The sequence below is a fragment of the Mustelus asterias genome, chromosome 24 (genome assembly GCF_964213995.1).
Source record: "Mustelus asterias chromosome 24, sMusAst1.hap1.1, whole genome shotgun sequence".
In the NCBI taxonomy this organism is placed as follows: domain Eukaryota; kingdom Metazoa; phylum Chordata; class Chondrichthyes; order Carcharhiniformes; family Triakidae; genus Mustelus; species Mustelus asterias.
The window spans coordinates 55,486,311-55,504,982 of NC_135824.1; the positions used below are offsets into that span (position 1 = coordinate 55,486,311).

At 51.1% G+C, this 18,672-nt stretch overlaps 1 protein-coding gene across 1 annotated transcript; it reads right to left on the reverse strand.

Moving 5' to 3' along the window:
* Positions 1-2,479: 2,479 nt before the first annotated feature.
* snrpd2 (small nuclear ribonucleoprotein D2 polypeptide) lies at positions 2,480-18,460 on the reverse strand. Its single transcript, XM_078241719.1, has 3 exons — positions 18,358-18,460; positions 8,880-9,059; positions 2,480-2,819 (listed from the first exon to the last, which is right to left on the reverse strand). Coding segments are annotated over exons 1-3 (357 nt in total). The 5' UTR covers positions 18,360-18,460; the 3' UTR covers positions 2,480-2,644.
* Positions 18,461-18,672: the final 212 nt, after the last annotated feature.

Sequence of the window (18,672 nt, forward strand, 5' to 3'; positions counted from 1 at the left end):
CTGTCTTAAACCGACCCCCCTTTATTTTGAGGCTGTGTCCTCTAGTTTTATCTTCCTTACTAAGTGGAAAGAATCTCTCCGCCTCCACCCTATCCAGCCCCCGCATTCACACCCTCTATTCTATGGGCTGGCATTAGCAGCCTTTCCCCTGGTTTCTGTGGCTATGACTCATCCTCCATTCCCTCCCCCTGCAGTATAAATATCTCCCACTTTTCTATGCCTTTTAGCTTTGACAAAGGTCATCTGGACTCGAAACGTCACCTCTTTTCGCTCCTTACAGATGCTGCCAGACTTGCTGAGATTTTCCAGCATTTTCTCTTTTGCTCCCCGTGGGTTCCCTCCGGGTGCTCCGGTTTCCTCCCACAGTCCAAAGATGTGCAGGTTAGATGGACTGGCTATGCTAAAAGATTGCCCCATTGTGTCAGGGGGATTAGCAGGGCAAATGCACGGGGTTACAAGGTTGGGATCATTGTCAGTACAGCTTGGTGGATCGAATGGCTTCTTTCTTTCCTACAGGAATCACCTCCCCACTCTTTTGAGTTAACCAATTATAACTAAATTAAATAAACTGGAGGGATAAAATAAAAGGGGCTGCCCCTTAAAGGGGAAGGGCCCAAAACAAAGACAAGTGAAGCTTAAAACATCAAACCCAAAGGTGATCAAGAGGGTTGATAATGCACTCCAGGCCCTGTGGTGTCTAATGGGGATGGAAGGCCTTGACGGTCCCCTGGACAGCGTATTCTCCCTCTTCAGGAACACCCATCCACGATAGAAGTGCAGACAGTCAGGCTGGGATCCTTCCCACCCCCCACACACCAAATTTATTGGGCGCTGCCTGGACGTGTTAGGGACAAGTTTGGCCAGGTGCAGGTTAATGAGCTGGTGCCTCCCCCCACAGGGGCGTGGGGCTGAAGTGCGATCAAAACTGGCAGCAAAATCAGTTCCTCGCGAGTTATACACTGGACAATTAATCTTCTTCACTTGACAATTTCTCTTCATGTTGATCGGTACTTTATTGACCCGTCCACGTTAGGTTTAATGTTATATACCAGGCCTGCTCAAATCAGTTACTTTGAAAAAGTGGTGCATTAACTGGATTGATTTTCCCTAGGGTTAAATCCTCTCTTGCTTCCTCCAATCCACCTCCCAGCTGGTTGCCAGTGTTCATATGCAGGGGCAGGGAAAACTCTTCCACTGTGGGTAGCGAAGGTATGCTTTACATACCACTTCACCACCACATCGGAAATCGAGTAGCCTTGAAGGTTAAGGCTCATGGGATTCAAGGAGAAGTGGCTAGATGGGTGGAGAACTGGCTTGGCTTCAGGAGACAGAGGGTAGCGGTCGAAGGGTCTTTTTCCGGCTGGAGGTCTGTGACCAGTGGTGTTCCGCAGGGCTCTGCACTGGGACCTCTGCTATTTGTGATATATATATATAAATGATTTGGAAGGTGTAACTGGTGTTATCAGCAAGTTTGCGGATGATACGAAGATGGCTGGACTTGCAGACAGCGATGAGCATTGTTGGGCAATACAGCAGGATAAAGATAGGCTGGAAAATTGGGCGGAGAGGTGGCAGATGGAATTTAATCCGGATAAATGCGAAGTGATGCATTTTGGAAGAAATAATGTAGGGAGGAGTTATACAATAAATGGCAGAGTCATCAAGAGTATAGAAACACAGAGGGACCTAGGTGTGCAAGTCTACAAATCCTTGAAGGTGGCAACACAGGTGGAGAAGGTGGTGAAGGAGGCATATGGTATGCTTGCCTTTATAGGACAGGGTATAGAGTATAAAAGCTGGAGTCTGATGATGCAGCTGTATAGAACGCTGGTTAGGCCACATTTGGAGTACTGCATCCAGTTCTGGTCACCGCACTACCAGAAGGATGTGGAGACGTTAGAGAGAGTGCAGAGAAGGTTTACCAGCATGTTGCCTGGTATGGAGGGTCTTAGCTATGAGGAGAGATTGGGTAAACTGGGCTTGTTCTCCCTGGAAAGACGGAGAATGAGGGGAGATCTAATAAAGGTGTACAAGGTTATGAAGGGGATAGATGGGGTGAACGGTGGGAAGCTTTTTCCCAGATCAGAAATGACGATCATGAGGGGTCACGGGCTCAAGGTGAGAGGGGCGCAATATAACTCAGATATTAGAGGGATGTTTTTTACACAGAGTGGTGGGGACCTGGAATGCGCTGCCAAGTAGGATGGTGGAGGCAGGCACGCTGACATCGTTTAAGACTTACCTGGATAGTCACATGAGCAGCCTGGGAATGGAGGGATACAAACGATTGGTCTAGTTGGACCAAGGAGCGGCACAGGCTCGGAGGGCCTAAGGGCCTGTTTCCTGTGCTGTACTGTTGTTTGTGACACAGACTGAATTTTGCATCCACCAGGAGTTCGAGTTTGAATTAAGGCTAAAAGGTGGACAGTACTCCCATCTCCTGACCACGGACACAGTTATACTGGAGCTAAGGCAAAAATGCGTACATCAAAATGAATTTTATTACAAAGTAAATGCAATGGATTATCAAAAAACCTATCACTGGCAAGGTGACATCAGAAACAGAAAAGAACTAAGCTGGTTTTTTAGTTCCGAGTTTTCTTTCCGACACTATAAGTTACAATTCTTCACGGAAAAGGGCATTTCATTTGCCAGTAATTAATGGGTTTCTAAGTACAACAATCACAGAGTCCCCTCGGAGGAACATCTTCGAGATGTATCGGTCCTTGTTAACCGGTTTTGACTTCTTCTTGCCTTTCCCACTCTTGGGTACTTCAGTCCACATCTCTTTGACATTTTCTAACACCATGTTGCAGTGTCTGGAACGGGAAATGGGAGAGAGAATGACTACAAAAAAAAAGAGCAAAGGCTTGGCAGAACGGAAATGCTTTCCACAATTCACCGATGCGACATTCAACCCAGGATTCCAGCGGTATTCCAGATTTTAGACGTGCCCTGGGGACAGGGGGTTGGAGACGCTCTGAAAATTCTGAAAACCTCCTGTCCCAAAACATGTTACGCGTGCAAAGGCAGACACTGCAGGAAATTTCTTAGCCATAGACGGAGACAACGCTTGTACCAAAGTTAGAACTGCAAGGAAAGCGGAAATGCTGCAGATAGAGGCAGGGACGCAGACAACTTACGTCAGGGTTCAGCAGGAGCTGTCATCTATATCAGGGGTACGTGTTCATAGCTCCTTGAAAGTGGAGTCACAGGTGGACAGGGTGGTGAAGAAGGCATTCGGCATGCTTGGTTTCATTGGTCAGGACATTGAATACAGGAGTCGGGACGTCTTGTTGAAGTTGTACAAGACCACACTTGGAATACTGTGTGTACAGTTCTGGTCACCCTATTATAGAAAGTATATTATTAAACTAGAAAGACTGCAGAAGAGATTTACTAGGATGCTACCGGGACTTGATGGTTTGAGTTATAAAGAGAGGCTGGATAGATTGGGACTTTTTCTCTGGAGCGTAGAAGGCTGAGGGGTGATCTTAGAGAGGTCTATAAAATAATGAGGGGCACAGATCAGCTAGATAATCAACATATTTTCCCAAAGGTAGGGGAGTCTAAAACTAGAGGGCATAGGTTTAAGGTGAGGGGGGGGGGGAAGAGATACAAAAGGGTCCAGAGGGGCAATTTTTTCCACACACAGGGTGGTGAGTGTCTGGAACGAGCTGCCAGAGGTAGTAGTAGAGGCGGGTACAATTTTGTCTTTTAAAAAGCATTTAGACAGTTACATGGGTACGATGGGTATAGAGGGATATGGGCCAAATGTGGGCAATGGGGATTAGCTTCGGGATTTAAAATAAAACAGGCGGCATGGACAAGTTGGGCCGAAGGGTCTGTTTCCATGCTGTAAACCTCTATGATTCTAAATGGTGCTGCCATCATCATTGGGGTCAGTTACAAAGGTACTACCGATGATGCCCCGAATACTCCAGCTGCTGTAGCCCTGACACCGCGCTGACCAATTTAAAAGGCTCTGCTGGGCGGCGCGGTAGCACAGTGGTTAGCACTGCTGCAGGGACCTGGGTTCGATTCCCAGCTCGGGTCACTGTCTGTGTGGAGTTTGCACATTCTCCTCGTGTCTGCGTGGGTTTCCTCCGGTTTCCTCCCACAGTCCAAAGATGTGCGGGTTAGGTTGATTGGCCATGCTAAAAATTGCCCTTAGTGTCCTGAGATGTGTAGGTTGGAGGGATTAGTGGGTAAATATGTAGGGATATGGGGGTAGGGCCTGGGTGGGATTGTGGTCGGTGCAGACTCGATGGGCCGAATGGCCTCTTTCTGTACTGTAGGGTTTCTATGATTTCTATGATGGTTTCAACCAAAGGTAGGCCTTTGACAGGTTGCAATCAGGGTTAAGATAAAAGGGTGCAAAGTGTGGTTTATTATAAAAACACAAGTTATGATCTGGTATCTGCTTCCTGATAGGATGGGAGGAGGAGATTTAATAGTAACTTTCCAAAGGGAATTGAAAAAGTTTTGCCAGATTACAGAGAATTAATTAGTTTTATCAAAGACGCAATGGCACAGAACAATGAACTGATTATTCGCAGATTCCGGTCACCTCAATGATGAGATTGTAACTGTTAATAAGAGACAGCTGATAACCGGGACTTCCTGGTGTAAATAAAAGCAAATTACTGCGGATGCTGGAATCTGAAACCAAGAGAGAAAATGCTGGAAAATCTCAGCATTCCCTCACCTTGCAAGATAAATATCTCCCACTTTCTCTGCCTTTTAGCTTTGACAGAGGGTCACCTGGATTCGAAACGTCCGCTCTTTTCTCTCCTGACAGATGCTGCCAGACCTGCTGAGATTTCCCAGCATTTTCTCTTTCGGTTCCCCCGTTTAAAACTTGCCGGTTGATCGCCTCGCTGGTTTAGTCGCCTGCCGTGTATAGCGGGAAAAATCATGCACCAACTACACATGGTGCGGACGGAGAGACAGAAATCAGAAGGACTCTGCCAAACGTGACAGCTCCCTTTTCAATTTTGAAGGAATAGCTGGAAGGATGCTTCATCCTGTTTTCCCTACTGGGGGTGAGGGGGGGCGGCGGCGGCACTGGGAAACACTTGCCTACTCAGCCCACTCGCTTTCGTCACAGAGAATACATCATATGAAGCTCAGGCTAGGATGCTCAGCCTTACAAGCCCCACCTGCCCACACCAACTAACATTTTCAATTTCCCACTGCGACTAGAGTTTTACCAATTCAATACCAACTAAGGGCGGCACGGCGGCACAGTGGTTAGCACGGCTGCTTCACAGCGCCAGGGACCCGGGTTCGAATCCCGGCTTGAGTCAGTGTCTTGTGTGGAGTTTGCACGTTCTCCCCGTGTCTGCGTGGGTTTCCTCCCACATTCTGAAAGACGTGCTGGTTAGGGTGCATTGACCCGAACAGGCGTCGGGAGTGTGGCGACTAGGGGAATTTCACAGTAACTTCATTGCAGTGTTAATGTAAGCCTTACTTGTGACTAATAAATAAACTCTATAACTTTTTATGCCAAGACTTCAACAACTGGGTCATAACAGAATAGTACTGGAGGAGGCTATTCAGCCTGCTGGTCCACACAGGCTCTTTTGAAGTCCGGTTAGCCCCAGTCTCCTGTCCTTTCTCTGTATCTCTGCAATTATTTCCACCCTCGGGCATTCATCCAGTTCTTGTTTGAAGGCTATCGAGCAGCGTATTCCAAAGACGAACTGCTCGTTGCAGGAACATTTTGCTTCACGCTGCCTCTGGCATTTTTGCCAATCTCCTCATGCCTATGCCTCTCGGTTATCAACCCATCAGCTTATATAACTGCCTGAAACTGGGGCCCACAGCCCGCAGATGGGGATGAGGGTTTCCCCCTGTCAGTCGGGGCTGGATTCACATCTTGCTTTCGGGATCGATGTGCAAGACGCTAACCTAATTTTTGACATAACAGTTCCCACACGGTGAACAGGGTGACAAAAAAAACAATGATGCAAAGTAGCAGAGGCTTGGAGGGATTGTAGGACTCTGTTCCACACAGAGGGTGGTTCAGAAGTCTGCACTGACAATCTGCCAACTTTGTCTTAAAGTTTATTTATTAGTCACAAGTAAGGCTTACGTTAACGCTGCAATGAAGTTACTGTGAAAATCCCCTAGTCGCCACAATCCGGCACCTGGTCTGGTCAATGCACCGCTCGACAATCACCAGGCAAGACTGTTCTCTTCCTGTTGGGGAGCGCTTCAGCGGTCACGGGCATTCGGCCTCTGATATTCGGGTAAGCGTTCTCCAAGGCGGCCTTCACGACACACGACAGCGCAGAGTCGCTGAGCAGAAACTGATAGCCAAGTTCCGCACACATGAGGACGGCCTCAACCGGGATATTGGGTTCATGTCACATTATTTGTAATCCCCACAGCCTGCCTGGACCAGCAGAGTTTCACTAGCTGTCCTGTCTGGAGACAATACACATCTTTTTAGCCTGTCTTGATGCTCTCTCCACTCACGTTGTTTGTTTCTTAAAGACTTGATTAGCTGTAAGTATTCGCATTCCAACCATTATTCATGTAAATTGAGTTTGTGTCTTTATATGCCCTGTTTGTGAACAGAATTCCCACTCACCTGAAGAAGGGGCTTGGGGGCTCCGAAAGCTTGTGTGGCTTTTGCTACCAAATAAACCTGTTGGACTTTAACCTGGTGTTGTTAAACTTCTTACAATGCACCCTAACCAGCACGTCTTTCGGACTGTGGGGAGCACCCGGAGGAAACCCACGCAGACACGGGGAGAATGTGCAGACTCCGCACAGACAGTCACCCGAGGCTGGAATTGAACCCGGGTCCCTGACACTGAGGCAGCAGTGCTAACCCACTGTGCCACTCTGCCGCCCTCTTGATGTCTATAGGATGGCCAGTTAAACAGGCCGCGTGCGTTCTCTTTACCACTTCCATTTCCCTTTTTTAAAGTTGGATCCTACACTCTCCCAATTATTTCCCCATCTTAAAAAATAGATTGGACCATGTAATTTCTTTCCAAGTTTTAAAGCGGAACTGGGAGGTGTCCCGGTCAGGAAGAGCTTGCAGCATCACAGGAGTGCACCAGACCATGTGGGTCACCACTCCATGACAAAAGTAGAGGAGGTGCGAACAGCTGCCTGAACTGTTCAGAATAACCAGCCCACGTAATGCATCATGAGTGATGTTTATGGAGGTGACGGCAACAAATTGGCGCCTTTTGCCAGGTGCGGCTGTGTTCCAGGATAAATAGGAATGATGCAAGTGGTGGGGCCTCACGGTGACAAAGTAACCTACATGCGGCCACTTCAGGCGTTTAATGGATTGACTGTCAGAACCAAAACTGCCCCAGCTGTCCTGGGCATGCTGCTTTTGTCCTGTTGTGAACCAACAAGGCTTCTCATCTGCTGGGAACTTGAACTGATGGGAAAATGCAGCAGGTACAGATAACTGGACGTCGTCTTAACCAAGGGTTTGTACTTCCACCCGTGTGGGGGGGTAGGCTTCCAGTACCAGCCGTTCTGCATACCAGACAACGCCAGCTTTCAGCTGAAGCCCAGGGTGACGCAACACACAACAAGACAGACCACAAAGTGAATAGAATTCCAAGAAGGGTGAACATAACAGATTAATTTCCAGATTTGCTTCTTGCTCAGTTTTAAGAAATGTCACCAGACCAGAATTTGATTGTGCTCTTCTGAATTCAATACACCTGCAAACAAATGTCAAGCTGCAGGACTAGATTATCTACTGGCACACAGCTGTCAAGCATTTTGCAAGCAACCCGATTGTGCTTGTGTCATACCGAGTTACAATTCAGGATTTGGAGTCCCTGGGCTGACCTCATCCCCTGACACTCAGCAATCTGGTAGCCAGTTCCCGCACTCTTCACTGCCAACGAGCGGAGTCGGCTTAAGAGACAAAAAGTGCAACCTCCCCTTCCTGGGGTGCATAGTTCAGTTCTACACTGGGAAATATTTGCAAATTATGAAAAGGAACTATTATGCAGCCTCCAGCTGACAGAGATGGCCATCAATCATTGGGCGATGGGTGACATTTATATACACTCTGTTGCAGTAATGTTGCTGTGCTGCCAGCATTTTGAACAGGACCGCAGATTCCAACCCACAGGTTTCTCCGACAGCAAGCGGCACAGTGGTTGGCGCTGCGCCTCACAGCGCCCAGGGACTCGGGTTTGATTCTGGCCTCAGGTGACTGCGTGGAGTCTGCACGTTCTCCCCGTGTCTGCGTGGGTTTCCTCCGGGTGCTCCGGTTTCCTCCCACGCTTCAAAAGGTGTGCAAGTTAGGTGGATTGGCCATGATAAATTTCCCCCGTGTGTCAGAGAGGGATTAAGCAGGGTAAATAAGTGGGGTTACGGGGATAGGGCCTGGCTGGGATTGTTGTCAGTGCAGGCTCGATGGCCATGTTCTGCACTGTAGCGATTCTATGATTGGGACAAAGATTTTTTGAATAAAATTGACGTGGTAAAACATACAGAGCGAACCGTTCTCCCACTGCTTACATTTTTTACAAAGTTTATTTATTAGGCACAAGTAAAGCTTACATTAACACTGCAATGAAGCTACTGTGAAATTCCCCTGGTCGCCACACTCCGGCGCCTGTTCGGGTCAATGCATCCTAACCAGCACGTCTTTCAGAATGTGGGAGGAAACCGGAGCACCCGGAGGAAACCCACGCAGACACAGGGAGAACGTGCTAACTCCACACAGACAGTGGCCCAAGCCGTGAATGGAACCCGGGTCCCTGGCACCGAGGTAGCAGTGCTGACCACTGTGCCACCACGCCCCCCCTCTTTTACTTTTGGCAGCACTTTTTGGCGGTGGAGGGGTTTGGAAAGCAAGGGAAGAAAAGCGAACACAAAGCGACTACCTGTCGAAGGCCTTGACTCTGCCAAGCAGCTTCTTGTTGTTACGACAGTTGATGAGGACCTGTGTGTTGTTTTTGACGGACTGCGTCAGGACGGAGAGAGGTCCCGTGTTAAACTCTTCCTCCTCTCGCTTCTGAAGCTCCTCTGGAGTCATCTCACTCTTGGGCTTGTTTAGCAGACTCCTAGAGGGAGGGATAAAAGAGTGATTTCACTGTTAAGGATGCTGTATTGAGAAACAACGTAATATAACTAGACAGGGTGGTGTATCAAATCGGACCTCATGTCTCCAGGAACTTGGGGCTCAGACATCAGGTCCTGAAGATTCTCGGAGCACAAGTCATCATAGAATCCCTACAGTACAGGAGGCCATTCAGCCCATCGAGTCTGTACCGACCACAATCCCTACCTTTTTATGCATTGTGACCCAATGCACAGTGGCAGCCTAGATTCATCAAAGTTCACCTTGGTGCCTGAACCCAAAAACCTGCCGACCCGAGAGCGGGATTACTGCTACAAGTTTTGACGCCAGAGCCCAGGAAAGCAGTCAAGTCCATCACTTGAGCCTGGTTATTAGAATGGCAAGGACAGAACATATCCACGTATTACCAGGACTGTGAGCCAACGAGTAAAGATAGAGGTTACATGTCAGAGTACTCTGCACCGTTTGTTTTAGAAAAAGTCTAAAAGGAAGACCACAAGGATTCCCACTCCCCTGCTCCAAACCGGTTAAAAAGGCCTGTTATTCATGAAGACTTCCAAGGCTGGGTCCATTTTCTTTGGAAACTCACTGACTTTGGGGTGATTTGATAGAAGTATATAAAATCATTAACAGTCAGGATAGGCATATTTTAGATGGTCCATTTCATGGAAGGACAGTAGACTGGCATTCCCTCTGGTACCCCCCAAAATCTACATGCCTCCAGTGTATTGCTCTACATGCCACCCCATGGCGACATCGCCTGAAAGCACGCCCTGCCGCCACCCAGCTCTGCCTCACCAGTACCTCTTTCCATCCCTCCACTATTGCTATGTTAGCTGACTGCTCACCAGCAGCAGATAAGCAGACATTTCCTCCGACTAGGAGGGCAGAAGCCATCGTGTCCAGTCCACGCTCCAAATGTCAACAAAACAAAGGAGATTGTCATCGACTTCAGAAAGCATAGTGGAGAACATGCCCCTGTCTACATCAACGGGGGCGAAGTAGAAAGGGTCAAGAGTTTCATGTTTTTAGGTGTCCAGATCACCAACAACCTGTCCTGGTCGCCCCCCCCATGCCGACACTATAGTTAAGAAAGTCCACCAACACCTCTACTTTCTCAGAAGACTAAGAAAATTTGGCACGTCAGCTACAACTCTCACCAACTTTTACAGATGCACCCTAGAAACTGCCTTTCCAGATGTATCACAGCTTGGTATGGCTCCTGCTCTGCCCAAGACCGCAAGGAACTACAAAGGGTTGTGAACGTAGCCCAATCCATCACACAGACCAGCCTCCCATCCATCGACTCTGTCTACACTTCCCCCTGCCTCGGCAAAGCAGCCAGCATAATTAAGGACCTCACGCACCCCGGACATTCTCTCTTCCACCTTCGGGAAAAAGATACAAAGTCTGAGGTCACGTACCAACCAACTCAAGAACAGCTTCTTCCCTGCTGCTGTCAGACTTTTGAATGGACCTACCTCGCATTAAGTTGATCTTTCTCTACACCCTAGACTGTAACACTACATTCTGCACTCTCTCCTTTCCTTCTCTATGAACGGTATGCTTTGTCTGCATAGCACGCAAGAAACAATACTTTTCACTATGTTAATACGTGACAATAATAAATCAAATCAAAAATCATGGAATCCTACAGTGCAGGAGGCCTCCATTTGGCCAATTGAGTTAGCACTCAACAATCCTACCTAGGCCCTACCCCCATAACCTCAGGTATTTACCCTGCTAATCCCCCTGACATTAAGGGACAATTTAGTGTGGCCAATCCCCCTAACCCGCACATCTTTGTGGACTGTGGGAGGAAACCGGAGCACCCGGAGGAAACCCTCGCAGACACGGGGAGAATGTGCAAACTCCACACAGGCAGCGACCCGAGGCCAGCATTGAACCCGGGTCCCTGACGCTGTGAGGCAGCAGCGCTAACCACTGTGCCACCCTTTCAAATTCTGTTCCCTTTCTGGTTTTCCCTGGCGTGTCAGATTAAGCCAGCGTTCACAACTTTGCTGCCATATTAAATTCCAGGATGAGCTTCCGACCTCATTTCTGAACCACTATTAAGACCATCGAAGGTCACCCTATTATAGAAAGGATATTATTAAACTAGAAAGGATGCAGGGAAAATTTACCAGGATGTTACCGGGCATTGATGGATTGAGTTATAAGGGGAGGCTGGATAGACTGGGACTTTTTTCTCTGGAGCGTAGGAGGCTGAGGGGTGATCTTATAGAGGTCTATAAAATAATGAGGGGCATAGATCAGCTAGATAGTCAATATCTCTTCCCAAAGGTAGGGGAGTCTAAAACTAGAGGGCATAGGTTTAAGGTGAGAGGGGAGATACAAAAGGATCCAGAGGGGCAATTTTTTCACACACAGGGTGGTGAGTGTCTGGAACAAGCTGCCAGAGGTAGTAGTAGAGGCGGGTACAATTTTGAATTTTAAAAAGCATTTAGCCAGTTACATGGGTATAGAGGGATATGGGCCAAATGCGGGCAACTGGGATTAGCTTAGTGGTTAAAAAAGGGGGCGGCATTGACAGGTTGGGCCGAAAGGCCTGTTTCCATGCTGTAAACCTCTATGACCTCCAGAGGAACATCACCAAACCAGGCGCCTGCCAGCTAACGCATCCACTGAAACTCTCATTTATGCCCTTTACTCCTGGATTTGACTATTCCAACACACTGTTGGCTGGTCTCCCACATTCCATGCTCCATAAACTTGAGGTCACCCATGCTGCCAAGTCCTGTTCACTGACCACCTCTGTGCGGGACTGTCACTCACTCAAGCAATGACTCAAAATCCCTCCGTGTCCTCTCACCCCCCATCTCTCTGACCTCCAGCCCCACAACCTTCAACAAAATTACATGTTGTCTGGACTCTTGAGTGCCTCTGTATGGAAACACTCCACCACTGGTGAGCATGCTTTCAGCTGCCTGGGCCCCGAGCTCTGGACTGTAAACCTGTCTCCCTCGCTTTCCTCCTTTAAGACACTCCTTGAAACCTACCTCTTACCAAGCTTTTGGTCAGTTGACCCAATATTTCCTTATGCTGCCCGGTAGGGTCAGAATTTTATAGCACAGAACGAGGCCCTTCAGCCCGTCATGCCCGTGCCGGCACTTACCTATACTAATCCCATTTTTCCAGCACTTGGTCTGTAGCCTTGTATGCTGTGCCGGTTCAAGTGCGCATCCAAATGCTTCTTAAATGTTGTGAGGGTTCCCGCCTTTCAGACAGAGAGTTCCAGATTCCCCCACACTCTGGGTGAAAAGGTTTTTCCTCAAATCTCCTGCCCCTTACCTTAAATCTCTGCCTCCTGGTTACTGACCCCTCTACCAAAGGGGTAAGGTTTCTTCCTATCTACCCCGTGTCCCTCATATGGTCATACTTTGTTTATAACGCTCCTTGAAGCGCTCCAGGACATTTCACCATGTTGAAAGTTCGAGATAAATGTAAATATTTGTTGTTGAAGACCAAGTTAACAGCTCAGATGGACAGTGCGGACACCATGTGCTCCATCAAGACAGCACCCTGATTCACCTCCAACTAGGAGAGTGGTGCCCTATTAAAGGGTAAAACCCCAGGTATCAGCCTACATGATCACCTTGGTTAGCTTTGATTGCTTTGGGGAGGAGGGAAAACAAGATGCCCCAGATTTTCCCCATTCAAGTGGCCTTGGGGCTTCTCTCCCCTTTTTCAGGAGATTTACATGAATGACAGTGGGCATGCTTACTGGTGAGGATGGCTGGCAAATGGCGATGCTCCTGTGATCCCCATTTCTGAGAGGCTCGTCAATCGATCGCAACCTTTATCATCTGGGCAGCACGGTGGCGCAGTGGGGGTTAGCACTGTGGCCTCTCAGCGCCAGGGACCCGGGTTCAATTCCGGCCTTGGATCACTGTGTGGAGTCTGCATGTTCTCCCCGTGTCCACGTGGGTTTTCCTCCCACAGTCCGAAAGATGTGCTGGTTAGATGGATTGGTCATGCTAAATTGCCCCTTACTGTCCAAAGCTGATTGGCTATGCTAAATTAGCATCAGGCGGATCAGCAGGGTAAATCCGTGGGATAGGGCCTGGGTGGGATTGTTGTCATTGCAGGCTTGATGGGCCGAATGGCACTGTCGGGATTCTATGATTCTTGACCTGGGAAATCCTACGAAAGCAATTAGGTTGAAGCAGAGATTGGATGAACAGAACCCAGTGCTCAGACTGGTCCTTCCCGAATGGGAACCGAGGTCTGAGATACAGGATAGACTAAGTCCTGTCCCAATGGCACAGTACTGCGGTCAAATTATACAAGGGAGTAAGTCCACGTGTAATCAGTGGTACAAAGGGGATGTGCAAACACTCGAGGAAGTGCAGAGAAAGGATATATCCAACAGCTTACCTCGGAAAGGTACAACAGGTAGAATTTTTACAAATTCATTTATGGGATATGGGCCTCCCTATAGGATAGGCCCAGCTTTTATTGCCCTTGAGAAGGTGGTGGTGAGCTGCCTTCTTGAATCACTTCGATCCATAGAATGTAGGCACACCCACGGTGCTGTTAGGAAGAGAGTTCCAGGACTTTGACCCAGTGACAGCAAAGGAACAGCCGATATATTTCCAAGTCAGAATGGCGAGTGGCTGGGAGAGGAACTCCCAGGTGGTGGGGTCCCCATGTGTCTGCTGACCTTGTCTTTCTAGATGATAGAGGTTGTGGATTTGGGAAGGGCAGTTGAAGGAGCTTTGACGAGTTGCTGTAGCGCGTCTTGTAGAGGTTGTACACTGTTGTCACTGCGCGTCGGTGGTGGAGGGAGTGGATGCTGGACGGGGTGCCAATCAAGCTTTGTCCTGGATGGTGTCGAGCTTCTCGAGTGTTGTTGGAGCTGCACCCATCCAGGCAAGTGGGGAGTATTCCATCACACTCCTGACTTGTGCGAGTCAGGAGGTGAGTTACTTGCCGCAGGATTCCCAGCCTCTGATCTGCTCTTGTAGCCACAGTATTTATATGGCTGGTTCAGCTCAGTTTCTGGTCAGTAGTAATGGGAAAGGTACATCCAAGTTCAGCAAGTAGAACACGTGACAGAATCAAACTACTAAAATCCAAATTTCGGAATATTATCAGGATGCTTATTTTCGACTGTGGCCCATTTGATTGAGAGTCATGAGACCCCAGGTTTAAATCACAGACGCGACAAAAAAAAACCAGACTGACCCCATTGCGATACCCAAGGGAGAGGTGCACTGTCAGAGATGCTAAACCAAGGTGTCCTCCCCCCCCCCCCCCCCCAAGTGTAGGTAAAAGGTTCCACACATCACCGTTTCAAAGTTCAGCACGAGAGAAATCATAGAATCCCTACAGTGCAGAAAGAGGCTATTCGGCCCATCGAGTCTGCACCGACCACAATCCCACCCAGGCCCTACCCCCATATCCCTACATATTTACCCGCTAATCCCTCTACTCAACACATCTCAGGACACTAAGGGGCAATTTTAACATGGCCAATCGACCTAACCCGCACATCTTTGGGCTGTGGGGGGGGGGGGGGAGAAACCGGAGCCCCCGGAGGAAACCCACGCAGACACGAGGAGAACGTGCAAACTCCCACACAGACAGTGACCCAAGCCAGGAATCGAACCCGGGTCCCTACGAGCTGTGAAGCAGCAGTGCTAACCACTGTGCTACCGTGCCGCCCAGAGAGCTCCGTTTCAAAGAGCAAGGGAGTTCACCCGTGTCTTAGCTAATGTAAATGCCTCAAGTAACATCGATAAAAGATCAACGGACTTATGCGTGGGATCTTGCTGTGCACAGGTCGGCTGCCCTGTTTTCTACGTTACAACAGTGACCACACTTCAAAAGTACTCTGGGACATTGTGATGTTTGACAACCTCAGCCAGAGGGCTGATGGCAGCAGTGTGTTGTAAAATAGTTCACTGCCGTTGAAGAGCTTCAGGACAAATAAAGAGGAACCAGACAAAACCAGCAACTGCCGAGGACCAGCATCTCTATCTTTGCTCTGTACCTGCCACCCCCAGGCTCCTATGCCATCATTTTCCTTGATGTGGAGATGCCGGCGTTGGACTGGGGTAAACACAGTAAGAAGTTTAACGACAATCACCAGGCAAGACTGTTCTCTTCCTGTTGGGGAGCACTTCAGCGGTCACGGGCATTCGGCCTCTGATATTCGGGTGAGCGTTCTCCAAGGCGGCCTTCGCGACACACGACAGCGCAGAGTCGCTGAGCAGAAACTGATAGCCAAGTTCCGCACACACGAGGACGGCCTCAACCGGGATATTGGGTTCATGTCACACTATTTGTAACTCCCACAGTTGCGTGGACCTGCAGAGTTTCACTGGCTGTCTTGTCTGGAGACAATACACATCTTTTTAGCCTGTCTTGATGCTCTCTCCACTCACATTGTTTTGTTTCTTAAAGACTTGATTAGTTGTAAGTATTCGCATTCCAACCATTATTCATGTAAATTGAGTCTGTGTCTTTATAAGCTCTGTTTGTGAACAGAATTCCCACTCACCTGAAGAAGGGGCTAAGAGCTCCGAAAGCTTGTGTGGCTTTTGCTACCAAATAAACCTGTTGGACTTTAACCTGGTGTTGTTAAACTTCTTACATCATTTTCCTTCCCAGTCGAAGGGAATGATTTACGCTGAAACACACAATGAACCCATGAACTGGTCCTTTCTTCTCTCACATCGAAAGTTGCCCCATCGTTCCTGTGCTGTACTGTTCTTCATTCTCAACAGTGACTACACTTCAAAAGTACTTATTTTATTGGAAAATGCTCTGGGCTGCCATGAGATTGTGAAAGGCGCTATCTAAACGCAAGACTTTTCTTTTTCCTTAGCTGAACAACTGGAAACTAAAGGTGAAGCTGTACGAATGAAGGTCGAATCACAGAATCCTACAGTGCAGGAGGCGGCCCCACACCCAGTAATGCAAGGCAGTCTGGCCTGTTCCCCCCCCCCCCCACCAAGGCCATGCAAAGGGGCAAATGTGAGGCATCAGACAGCAACTAGGTGGTGGGTCAGTGATGGGGGAGGGGGTGTGCATGCTGTGATTTTGGGGGGAGGGGGGGGGGCGTGATGGTGACCAGGGGGATAAAGAGGGTCAGTGATTGGGGGGGGGGGGGGGTCCGTTATGGGGGGAGAGGATGAGGGGGTCTGTGATGGGGGAAGAGAAAGAGGGGTGAGAAGGGGGAGCCGTGATGGGATGAATGGGGGGGGGGGGGGGGGGAGAGAAGAGAGAGAGCAGGAGGAGGGTGAGATGTGGGTCCCCAGTGATGGGGTGAAGGGAAGAGGGGGATCCAAGATATGGGGTAGAGGTGGAGCAGGGCCCATGGTGTGGGTGGGGTTCCGTGATGGGGGAAGGGAAGAATCCATGATATGAGGGGGATCCGTGATATGGGGGGGATCTGTGATATGGGGGGGGGGGTCCGGGAGGGGGGGTCTGTGATATGGGGGGGGTGTGCCCGTGATATGGGGGGTCCGTGATATGGGGGGGGGGGGGGGGGGGAAAGAGGGGTCCATGAAATGAGGGGGGGTCCATGATATGGGGGGGGGGGGCTGTGATTATGGGGGAGGGGAAGGGGGGGGGATGTGTTCGTGACGGGGGGGGTCTGTGATACGGGCGGGAAGGGGGGGTCCGTGATATGAGCTTAAAGGAGGGGTCGGTGATACGGGCTTGAAGGGGGGGTCCGTGTTATGTGCGGGAAGGGGGGGTCCGTGATACGGGCGGGAATGGGGGGGGTCCGTGATACGGGCGGGAAGGGGGGGGTCCGTGATACGGGCGGGAAGGGGGGGTCCGTGATACGGGCGGGAAGGGGGGGTCCGTGATACGGGCGGGAAGGGGGGGTCCGTGATACGGGCGGGAAGGGGGGGTCCGTGATACGGGCGGGAAGGGGGGGTCCGTGATACGGGCGGGAAGGGGGGGTCCGTGATACGGGCGGGAAGGGGGGGTCCGTGATACGGGCGGGAAGGGGGGGTCCGTGATACGGGCGGGAAGGGGGGGTCCGTGATACGGGCGGGAAGGGGGGGTCCGTGATACGGGGGGGAAGGGGGGGGTCCGTGATACGGGGGGGAAGGGGGGGTCCGTGATACGGGGGGGAAGGGGGGGTCCGTGATACGGGGGGGAAGGGGGTGGGTCCGTGATACGGGGGGGCGGGGTAAGGGTCCACGATATGGGGGGGAAGGGTCCGCGATATGGGGGGGAAGGGTCCGTGATATGGGGGGAAGGGGGGGTCCGTGATATGGGGGGAAGGGGGGGTCCGTGATATGGGGGGAAGGGGGGGTCCGTGATATGGGGGGAAGGGGGGGTCCGTGATATGGGGGGAAGGGGGGGTCCGTGATATGGGGGGAAGGGGGGGTCCGTGATATGGGGGGAAGGGGGGGTCCGTGATATGGGCAGGAAGGGGGGTCCGTGATATGGGGGGTCCATGATATGGGGGGGGGGGGGGGGAGGGGTCCGTGATACGGGGGGGGGTCCGTGATATGGGCGGGAAGGGGGGTCCGTGATATGGGGGGGAAGGGGGGGTCCGTGATATGGGGGGAAGGGGGGGTCCGTGATATGGGGGGAAGGGGGGGTCCGTGATATGGGGGGAAGGGGGGGTCCGTGATATGGGGGGAAGGGGGGGTCCGTGATATGGGGGGAAGGGGGGGTCCGTGATATGGGGGGAAGGGGGGGTCCGTGATATGGGGGGAAGGGGGGGTCCGTGATATGGGGTAGCACAGTGGTTAGCACTGCTGCCCGGCTCGGGTCACTGTCTGTGTGGAGTTTGCACATTCTCCCCGTGTCTGCGGGGGTTTTCTCCGAGTGCTCCGGTTTCCTCCCACAGTCCGAAGATGTGCGGGTTAGGTTGATTGGCCGTGTTAAAATTGCCCCTTAGTGTCCTGAGATGTGTAGGTTAGAGAGATTAGCGGGTAAATATGTAGGGATATGGGGGTAGGGCCTGGGTGGGATTGTGGTCGGTGCAGACTCGATGGGCCGAATGGCCTCTTTCTGTACTGTAGGGTTTCTATGATGGGGGGGGGGGGGGAGAGGGGGTTGTGGGAGGGGGTGAATGTCTTCCCCTCCCCCGGTTAAGCGCAGGGAGTGTCCCCCGGGGCCCCGCGCCGCCCGCGCTCGGCCTCAGGCCTCAGCAACGCCGCCGAAAAGCCCCGCGAGCGCCGGGCCCGAGAGGGAAGGAGGCGGGAGCGGCGCCAAAGCGAGCCGCGCTCCCTCTCCCTCCCTCCCGCCATCTCTCTGCCTCCCCACTCCTTCCCCCCCCCCTCACTCACATGTCTCCTGATGGCCGCTTTCCTCAAGCCACCGACCGCGCTTCGCCTCCCGCCGGAAGAGAAGTCTTCACTTCCGGTCGGCGCACTGCCCGCCGGGACATGTAGTCTCGATGGGGGAAGCGGGGCTCTCAAAATGGCCCTGCCCTCCCCGTCCCCCGCGGCATGCCGGGAGTTGTAGTCCGCCGGGTGACGTGGAGGCGCCGCTGGAAGCCCCCAGCATTCCGAAGCGTGTCTCGGCGGGCTGGACTGGCGCAGCGGGTTAGAGCTGCTGTCTCACAGCCCCAAGGGAGCCGGGTTCGATTCCCGGCTCGGGTC